This window comes from Portunus trituberculatus, chromosome 28 (genome assembly GCF_017591435.1).
Source record: "Portunus trituberculatus isolate SZX2019 chromosome 28, ASM1759143v1, whole genome shotgun sequence".
Taxonomy (NCBI): domain Eukaryota; kingdom Metazoa; phylum Arthropoda; class Malacostraca; order Decapoda; family Portunidae; genus Portunus; species Portunus trituberculatus.
This window is the reverse complement of record NC_059282.1, coordinates 8,243,556-8,253,741: the sequence shown is the minus strand read 5'-3', so window position 1 is coordinate 8,253,741 and position 10,186 is coordinate 8,243,556. Positions and strand designations below refer to the sequence as shown.

Genomic DNA, 10,186 nt, shown 5'->3' with positions numbered 1-10,186 from the left:
GGGAAGCAGCTACATCATTGTAAGGCACCAGACACCTCAGTTAAAGGCGTCCTGTGTTTATTCACCTGAGATAAATAACATTGTAATCTGTAGAGTAAGATGCATTGAATATTATGTAGCGTGCTGTAGAGTGACAATGCAGGGTTAGTGTCTGTCTCTGTTTGGCTCTCTCTCTTTCAACACCTTTGTAACCGCACTAATGAACACCAGTGGGATCAGGTAACACAAGATACACAGGTGCTCAAAACTCAGGTGTAACGCGAGACAAATACAGGTGGAAAAATCAACACAGCGATTCTACATCCCCTCCCACACACACTGACACACACAGACACACACACAGACACACACACACCTTTAGTAATTTAGGTGGTGGGGAATATAAACGAGACAGGTGGTCAAGTAACAGGTGAAGGTATTAGTCGGGAATAAATCGTCTTTAATTACCAGATGTATGTATGTATGTTTGTTGGTGAGGTAGGTTATAGGTGAGAGTTAGTAAGTTCGTTGGTTGCTTACTTCCCTGTTTGTTCCCTTGTTTTTCATGTTACTTGTCCTTCATTTTTTTTTATTCTGGTTGTGTTTCATAAAGAGTGTTGATTTAGTTTCTTGTTACTTAAATTTATTGCTTCTCATTTCTTGGGTTTCTGTGTTTGGAATTACTCACGGTTTCTCTCTCTCTCTCTCTCTCTCTCTCTCTCTCGTCCGGTCTTTTACTTCCCTACCTTCTTTCGCCTTGTTTTCTCTCATCCATCCACCACCCTCCTCCTCCTCCTCTTCCTCATCCGCCTCTACCTCCTCCTCCTCCTCCTCCTCCTTCTCTTCCCTTCCCGTTTTCTTAACCACAAGACCTTTTTCTTTCTCTCCCCTCTCCTCGCCTTCCTCAAAAGCCACAAGGCCCTTCCCTCTCTCCTTTAATTCGAGTCTTCTCCCTCCTCCTCCTTCTCTCTTTCTCACAGGACTCGCCTCGCCACACATTTGAGGTTTTATTTTATGACTTTACAACAATATTTCTTGCTTCAATTTTTACCAGACATACTTTTCTCCCGTCAACAGAAACGAAAGGAAGAAGGAGGAGGAAAGAAAGGAGGGAGGGAGGGAGGGAAGGAGGGAGGGAGGGAGGGAAGGAAGGAGAAAGGAGAGGGAGGAAAGAGAAGAAAAAGCCTAGGAGCGAAGGAAAAATAAAAAGGAAACAGTTCAAGGGAGGATTAGACGTCAAAGGAGAAAGGTAACTCTCTCTCTCTCTCTCATATCTATTTATTTAATTTTTCTCTCTCTCTCATATCTATTTATTTAATTATCTATCTATCTACTTATTTATCTACCTATCTGTCTATCTATCTATCTACCGACCTATGTCTATCTATCTATCTATTTATCCATTTTCCCATCTATCATTCTATCTGTCTATCTATCTATCTATCTATCTATCTAACTCTCTATCTATCTATCTATCTATATATTTAAACTTACACCTATAGAACCCCTCCTTTCAGTCTGTGCCACACCACCGCCCTGCACAGGTGTGGTAGCGGGCAATTAACACAGGTGACCGTGGTTCCTCTTGATTAACCACCACCACCTGTAATTAATAGGGACGTTACCTGCTGGCGATGACGTGTTTATATTTACATACAAATTGACTCGTAACTCTTCGATCAACATTTTATTCGACTTTTTTTACTCTTTATCGTAAATAAGATCGTAGTGATTCGCTCTGGTGACGTCAATAAGGATGCTGATTAGTAGTAGTAGTAGTAGTAGTGGAAATAGTAGTAGTAGTAGTAGTAGTAAAAATAGTCTTTAATTTAAGGGTAGGCAAGGAAAAATGGGGATAAAAATCTCACTTATATTCCAGTCATTAAGAAAAATCTATAGTGATTATCCATAATTGGAGGATAATTATTATTATTAGTAGTAGTAGTAGTAGTAGTAGTAGTAGTGGTAACAGTAGTACGTAGGCTGTAGTAATGGTGACAGTACGGTGAAAGGTGTGTATGTATGTGTACTGATGGTGAGGGAAGTGATGGTGACAAAGATGAGTATGGTGTATGTCATTGTATTTAACTAGTGATGTTGATAGCTACTGATAATTTTACTGTGTCTGGGGTGGGAGGACGGCTTTGAAAATACATTACATCTGTTAACCTCTTCTTTTTCCATTTATTTTCATTTAATATAACATTTTTTCGGGACTACCACCTTCATAGACCTTTATTTCTGTTTTTCATTGTTCTTATCAAGTGTCTCTTTTACATACAAACTATGCATACATTCAGTTCAGGACATTTTTCCGTCTCTTGCCTAATTCTTCACTAATCTTTAAGGGAACCAGTATTTCAAGTGAGCCTTTTTTTTTTTTTAATCTTCTGTTGCCCTTGGCTGGTTTCCTCTTGCATTAAAAATTGTTAATTAATGTATCTTCCTGCTATCAGAATGCCGAAGTTTCCACAAGTTATAGGAGAAAGCTAGAGAGGTTATGCATTCTGATCCTTCTTTTAACTTGTGAAGGATGATCTCAGCGAGGAAGGTGAGGACGCTGAGGATTAGGACAATGAGGAGGATGAAGAAGGGAGCCTGAAGGGTTTGAGGGAGAGAGGGCTGTCCTGGTGCGTCTCTCTCTCCTCTCTCTGCCAGCCTCGTCCTAGGAGCTGGTTGGTCTTCTCCTGGTGGTGGTAGAAATAGAAGTAGTAGTTCATTCAGTCAGTCTATCAGTTATTCATGCATTTAATCAGTCAGCCTGTCAAGGAACCAGTTACTCAGTCAGTCAGGCAACCGTTCGTATATAAATTGTCAGTCACTCATTCAGTTATCCACTCACTCAGTCACACTACCAATCGTTCATTCACCCATTTATTCAATCTGTCAGTTAATCACACTCATTCACTCACTCCTTAGTCTTATACTTCAATCCATCATGCACTCACTCACTCTCTCTTTCACTCTCTCACTCGCACCTGAATCCAGTGTTGCACCAAGCCAGCCTCTACGAACATCACCAGGCCGTGATCTAGACGGTGCTTCCAAGGCGAGTGTTTTCTGTAGTACCAGCACAGATGGGCCGGGTACAGCTGCTCCTTCAACATATACGTGTCTTTCACCTGTGTAAGGAAGGTGTACATGTAGGTGGTGTAGAGGTTAATTGTGATACGTTACCTGTGTGTGGGGAAGGGAAAGGTGTGTGAGAAAATGATTCATTGTGGAAGCTTATTTCTATAATTCTTGAACTGCTTTGGAGTAATCGAAAAATCATGATATATACATTTTTCTCTAGTTTGTGGTGATCTTTATATTCTTTTACTACTAGTGGCGTAGTGGATAAGGTGGTGAGCGTAGGATTGGGCAGACGTCCATGCGTAAGTTCGAATCCCACCACGTGCCGCCTTGAAATTTTGTCATTTGTCGAGTGGTTTAAAGTTACCTACATGTCACCATGATACCAAGTTACTAGGTGGAGGTGTAATTTCCTTACAAAAAAGATGTGGTGATATGGGCCCTAATATGGGTATCACTATAAATAAAACTGCCTTCGCCACTAATGGATGGAAGCTGGACAGTGCTTCCCATACTTTTCAATTATACATACAGACGCTATAGGCCATAAGATAGAAGAAAAACACCACCACCACCGCTCTTTCTTACGTCATAGTCATTGAGCTTCAGAAGGATCCTGGAGTAGGAATAACTCTCGAGGAAGGCGTGGGAACCGTCAATGAGTAACGGCAGCGTGGCATTGTACTCCTCATAAAGGTCCAGCTTGGTGCCCAGAGCGCGGTAGTACTGATTGTGAGACTCCTTGAGGGCTTCTGGCACGAACTCTCCGTAGTCACACATCGTTACTCTTATAGGGGGACATAGAGACATCGAGGTAGGAAGTAAGAACATCGTCATAGCCTGAAACGCCTTTACTTCTGCAAAGGTTCTGTACTAGTTGAGGTTACACGAGTTTTCAAAGGTGTTTTTAGTTTTCTTGTGACTTCTACACCATTGATAGGAGAAACAATCATCACTGGCATTTGAAAACAATCTTGGTGATAGAGAAAGCGTTTTTTCAGGCTGTTTTAATATTTCTAGTGGCATAAACAATACATTATCACCAGGTGAAGCTCTACCGAGATTGACATATGAAAACAGTCGTGGTAAGAGAGCAAAGTTTCAGAGCACACTACCTTCCGTTAGTCCGTCCCATACCTCAATGAACTTGCCGCCAGCTCCTCAACAGTGCGGATGCGAGGGGGAAAGACAGGCACGGAAAGGAAGGCGACCAGGTTAGCGGTGTAGGCAATGGTGAGAATGAAGGTCGAGAGACACCAGGTGGCTATGAAGACACGCAGACCTTGGGAGGATGGGAGTCCGGGCAAACTTTGGTTCAAGAGTGGGCGGAGGAGGTACGACCATTCTCTCCCATCTCCACTTGACGACCCGCCCTGTGTGTGAGAGACAGGGGATCGAGGGTTAATTGGTTGGTGTTATAGTAGTGATGGTGATGTGTGGAAGGGGGAGGTTGGTTAATCGGTATGACAGTGGTGGTGGTAATGATAGGAGGAAGAGCGAGAAAGTAAGGCCCATATTCTGAAACACTTTCGCACTGCACCTTCACTATTTTCAAAGGCTGTGATTGAATTGATACGGGTTTTTATGTGTTTCTTAGATTCTAATGACATGTTAATAAGTTTTCTGCATTATCAACAAGACAAGTACTCTTTAAATTTTGGTTAATCGTCTCTGTGGTCTTTGAAAATGGTCGCGGTGAGAGAGGGAAGCGTTTCTGAAAATAGAGTTAAATCTGATGGCTGGTGTGGTTATGGGGATGAGAGACAGAGACAGTTCGTTGGTGTTATTTTGACTATGATAATGGTGCTGAATGATCTTGCTTCCTCACCTGCATCACCCACACAATCACCACCAGCAGGAAGGTGGCCACACAGCACCACCACACAGACACATGGAATGGGTAGTAAGCCGCGCGCCACCTGGCCAGAGGCGGCGGGGTGAGGAGCGTCAGGCCATATCCCTCCATCCAGTAAGGTGGGCTGGCGTCGAAATCCCGCGTCCTCTCAACATTATACCCAAAGAAATTAACAGTGAAGTTCTTTTTTCCGCTGTGCACCTCTCCCAGCATCCCAGTCCACGCCCCGTCTTGCAGTTCGCCCCATTGCCAATCCTCAGGCCGTGACATCATAGTGTAGGTGAAGTTAAGAGCGTCGCCAAGGCTATTCAGTATCTCCACTTGCAATCCACCCGCCTCGCCTGTCTGTAGCTCCCGCACCTCAAGCAAGGCCTCCTGCCCGCCGCTGCTTAAGTATAAGTAAGGATAGTCATCGAGCCATGAGGCAACCTGGAACTGGTACCCCTCGAAGGACGGGAACCGGTCCACAAAAAGGTGCTGCAGTGACGTACTGTTGCTCCTTATCGCGGTGCGTCGAATTGGTGTCCGGTGTGCGAAGGGGAAGAATGAGTAGATGAAAGCGGAGAGGGAAGAGTTATTAGACGCTTGATCCTCTACACTCAGTAAAGCAAGGCGCTCCACTCTACTGAACGCTTCCTCCGTCAGTACATCAGGAGAATCACTCTGTGTATTCACCAACAGCAAGTACTGAGGCTGCCAATTGCACTCCTGCGCCGCTAAACCCTCAAAAAAGAATGTTGCGTTTGAACCGAGGAGCGCGACATGTACCAGCCAACCCGCCCTTAGCACCTCCTGCGTCTGCCGCTCACACCACTCCTTTCCTTGCATCCTGAGGTCTGCCAGCACTAGAGGAGTGTCGTGGAGGGCAGAGCGGATCAGCTGGGAGGTTGAGAAGCCAAGAGTCTCATCCAGATAAACTACCAGAGGCCTTCCTGAGAGGGTGCCAGTGACTAGGTGCTGTAAGACGCTTGTGTACCATGGGTTAGTAGGTGGTGTGGCCGTAATAACACCGGCCAATAGCAGCACCACCATCCCCAGCATGATGGTGTATCTTGAAACTCTGTTATCTCAGCACAACTATTTTCAAAGACCACAAAGATGGTTAGCCAGCTTCTCAAGAATGTTTCTCCTCTTCATAATGTAGAAATCTCTTTAATCTGTCAGTAGAATTGTAGAAACACCCTTAAAACCACTTGTCACTTCAACTGAGCCTTTTTGGAAGTAGCTAGGAGATGCGGCGCAGAGATGATTATTCTCCGTTTGCCTAGCATTGACTGCGTTGGCGAGGGTGAAGCTTGTCTGACTGCCGCTCTCACACACACACACACACACACACACACACACACACACACACACACACACACACACACACACACACACAAAGAAAGAACATTTTTCATTATCATTTTTAACACTAAATACATACTACACTAAATTATCAGCTATTATGTTCCTAAGGCGTGACAGGAATCAACCAGTCATTTATCATGATGTTGGTCGTCAAACATTCTTACCACGGTCTCTTTCATTGTGTTCCTCCACCGGCAGCACTCAGAGACCAAGCCTTGCCAGGCACTCGCCCCTTGTCACGGTGTAAGGCGCTCATAAGTAGGCTACACTGGTTCGTTCAATGGAGTGAGGTCAGCCAGAAGAAAGGTTCGCTGATTTGTTAAGATATTGGTATTGATTTCGTACATGTCCTGTCATTGTCGTGCTTAACACCTATGAAGAAGTTAATAGATTTTATTGATGATCTTCCTCTTCCTCCTCCTTTATATCCTCCCGTTCTTCCTTTTTCTCTTTTATCTCCTCTTCTTCATCTTTATCTTCCTTCCTATTTTTATATATTCTACCTCTTTCCTCGTCCTATCTCCGTTCTCCTATCATTCTTAATTCCTCCATCTTGATTTGTACCTTAACTATGATGTGAAACAAAAGTTGGAATGATTTCGGAAATACATCATTAGAAACAGAGGGAGAGGAAGAAAGACAGAGACGGGGGATGAGGAGATGGAGCAAGGTTGAAGGAGAGGCGGCATAGTGAGGGAATACCGCTGAAGGCCACACCTAAAAGGCCAGTTTAAATTGACCCTAGTATAGAGGTTTTGAGGAGTGTTTCTATAGATCTACTCGCTTCCCAGTGGCATCAGTAGAATATTAAAGAGGTTTAGAGTTTGAATGGCGTTTTCAAGTTTCTATCAATAGTTAACGAGCTCTTTTTCATCATTTCATCAGGGATCTGAAATACTTTTGAGGGTCGTATGTAGCTCATGACAGTATCCCAACGAGGAGATATTGCATTGATAAGGAAAGTAACTGCAGGAAGTGTTTCATTATCAACTTTAGTATCATTAAGGCTGTACTTGTAAATCACTGCCACCTTTGAGGGTATAAAACTAAGTAAATAAATACAGAAACAGAAAAAAAACTAATAGTAATTAAGAAAAGCAACATCAAACACAAATAAAAAAAAAATCCGGAAAATAATAGAAAGTAAGAAAAACTAGTAACACAGTTGGAAAGAAAAGATTCACCGTCTTCTCCCACAAACACTGCCATCACATCATATAGTGTTGCCAACTTAGCGCTTTTGGCGGTAAATCTAGCGCTTTTTCAAATTATTTAGCACCGATTTTTTCTATTTAGCAGCTTAGATCTTTTTTAACGCTTTTTATATTTAGCTTGTTACGTTCACCGGTTAAACTGGTAAGATTGGCATCGGAGAGCCGGTGACCAATAACAATAAAAAAAACACTGCAGGTTCAACTGGTGAGGAAATGCAAAAGGGGGTCACTTTAAAAAGCTATTTTAATAACCCATAATGAAATTGACACATAACAAGAAACATGAAACACAGATATATAACATGAAACACAGGAAAATGACATACACATATACATATAACACAGTAATAAATACAACAATAAAGAACCCAACTTAATACCTAACAATAATCCTAATCCTATATAGAGGCAATGTGGAAAACACGGACGAGGGGAAGTGATACTTATGCGGTGTCGCAGTGGTGAAATGCTGGGTGATGGTTGATCCCACGGCAGAACCAAGAGGCGTTGTGTTCACTGGTTGAGGCTTGGATCTCAACTCCCAATCCAGAAAACCAAGAGCTGGCTCAACACTTTCGGTTGAGTCGAAAGGGGCCGCGTGAATCCAACTTCGGGACGGTAGCCGGGCTTCATGAAACGGTGACGTGGAAGGTTCACGAGACGGTGACGTGGAAGGTTCACGAGACGGTGACGTGGAAGGGGAGGCGGAGAGGTGGCGAACGAGGTAACAAGCGGAGGAGGTGATGGTAGTAATGCATGTTACGGGCGGGCCGTAACAAGCTCCAAATTTAGTACCATGTGACTCATTTCAGTATGGGTTCCTTCAGTAGTAGTGGTGGTGGTGATAGTAGCTCTCTCTCTCTCTCTCTCTCTGAATAATCAACTCCCTCAGGTATTATTTAGATTAGCAATTATACACAAGCCTGTCCCTCCCTCGTACTCTCACCAAGTTTCCTTCCTCCTCTCCCTCCTCTCCCTCCTCTCCCTGTGGTAATCTCAGTCATAAAGTCATACAGAATAATAAAATACCCCTGGGGACGCTTTTCTGCCCTGGCCTCCCCGTGGGTCGCCCGTGGCAGGCATGGAGAGAGAGAGAGAGAGAGAGAGAGAGAGAGAGAGAGAGAGAGAGAGAGAGGGATAGGACTGTTGAGAAAGTGAAGCGAAATGAGGGATTACAGGATGGAAGAAGGTGAAGGGAAAGGAAGCAAGGAATGGGGAAGGAAGGAAACAGGAGTGGTTAAGAGAAGCTAATTTGGATTGAAGGAGAGAAGGAAGGAGGGAAGAAAGAGAGAAAGAAATTAATGAAGGAAAAAAAGTAGGGGACAAGGAAAGGAAGAAAATGAGAGAGAGAAATTAGTGAAGGAAGGAAAGTAGGAGACAGCGAGATAGAGAAGAAAGAGTGAGCGAGAAATGCAATGAAGGAAGGAACATAGAAGACAAGGAAGTAAGAGAGAAGGAAGAGAGAAAAAATGATAGAAGTTTAAGAAGGAATAAATTAAGAACTACTACTACTACTACTACCACCACCACCACCACCACCACCACCACCACCAGTCCTACAAAAACAGAGGAATATTCTACAAAACCAGTATTAAGTCCGAGAAATTCCATTAAATCATAAACGCTGGAGGTGAAAAGAATCAAATCACCCCCTTTTTTTTTTGTCTCATTTTCTCCTCCCTTCTTTTCCAGCCTAATGAATTACCCCGCAGGCTTTTGAGTCTCCCCCAGAAGCGACACAAACAGAGAAAGGCATAAAAAGACTCGAGATAAACAGGAGTGGAGGAAATTAACGTGAAATCAAATAAATGAACAGAGAGTGAGAGGAAATATAAAAGTTTGTAGTGGGTAAGTAAATGAGCGAAATGTTACGTGTGGGAGAAAAGAAATGAAAGAAAATGGATTGCGGCAAGTTGTAGCAGAGTGGTGGGAGAGGGATTATAATGTAAGTAACCTCTCTCTCTCTCTCTCTCTCTCTCTCTCTCTCTCTCTCTCTCTCTCTCTCTCTCTCGTGTAATTCATTCACAAAGGCTGTAATAAAAGTAATGAAAGTGCTGTTACACATTTTCTGCATCTCTCTCTCTCTCTCTCTCTCTCTCTCTCTAACAGTGTGATATATTTGTAACTTTTTGCCTGTCTTTATCTTTCTAGCGCAAGTAAAACTGTATTTCACACATGTTTTATGGCCTTTCATGAGAGAGAGAGAGAGAGAGAGAGAGAGAGAGAGAGAGAGAGAGAGAGAGAGAGAGAGAGAGAGAAATAAGATACGTTATTATGTGAAAAGACTTGAGGTGTTGGTCAGTGGCCCGTGACTCTCTCTCTCTCTCTCTCTCTCTCTCTCTCTCTCTCTCTCTGATCCTTTTATTTAATCTTAATTTAGTCTGATTTATGATTTCTTTCTTTTGTATTCCTTATGAGTTTCTTCCTTTTCATCTTTTAGTCTTCTTATTCCTCTTCAATTTGACTCTTATGTACCTTGTCTTTAATTTTCCCTTTCATTGCGTCCCTCTTATCATCCTTCGTTCCCTCCTTCCCTCCCTCCCTCCCTCCCTCCCTCCCTGTCTCTTTCTTCTCTCCTTTTTCTTCTCTATCCCTTCTTATTCTTTACTTCTTTTCTTCTTTTAGCTTTCTCCTTGTCTTTTCTACTCTTGTTTTTCGTTCTTTTCCTCTCTCTCTCTCTCTCTCTCTCTCTCTCTCTCTCTCTTTTTTTTTT

At 43.1% G+C, this 10,186-nt stretch overlaps 1 protein-coding gene across 1 annotated transcript; it reads right to left on the bottom strand.

The window, feature by feature from the left end:
* Positions 1-2,124: 2,124 nt before the first annotated feature.
* Positions 2,125-6,408, bottom strand: LOC123510297. The gene is made up of 5 exons (XM_045265299.1): positions 4,883-6,408; positions 4,192-4,427; positions 3,643-3,841; positions 2,958-3,101; positions 2,125-2,666 (listed from the first exon to the last, which is right to left on the bottom strand). Exons 1-5 carry the CDS (start codon positions 5,948-5,950, stop codon positions 2,547-2,549), a joined length of 1,767 nt encoding a protein of 588 aa, XP_045121234.1. The 5' UTR covers positions 5,951-6,408; the 3' UTR covers positions 2,125-2,546.
* Between the last annotated feature and the right edge of the window lie 3,778 nt (positions 6,409-10,186).

What these genes read in the sequence shown, in the direction of transcription:
- LOC123510297 (XM_045265299.1), bottom strand. Translation starts at nt 5,950, where the DNA reads ATGCTGGGGATGGTGGTGCTGCTATTGGCCGGTGTTATTACGGCCACA. An exon ending in TGAAGCTCAATGACTATGAC is followed by an intron (nt 3,102 to 3,642) that starts GTAAGAAAGAGC and finishes TTCCTTACACAG; the next exon opens with GTGAAAGACACGTATATGTT. An exon ending in TGGTGCAACACTGGATTCAG is followed by an intron (nt 2,667 to 2,957) that starts GTGCGAGTGAGA and finishes TACCACCACCAG; the next exon opens with GAGAAGACCAACCAGCTCCT.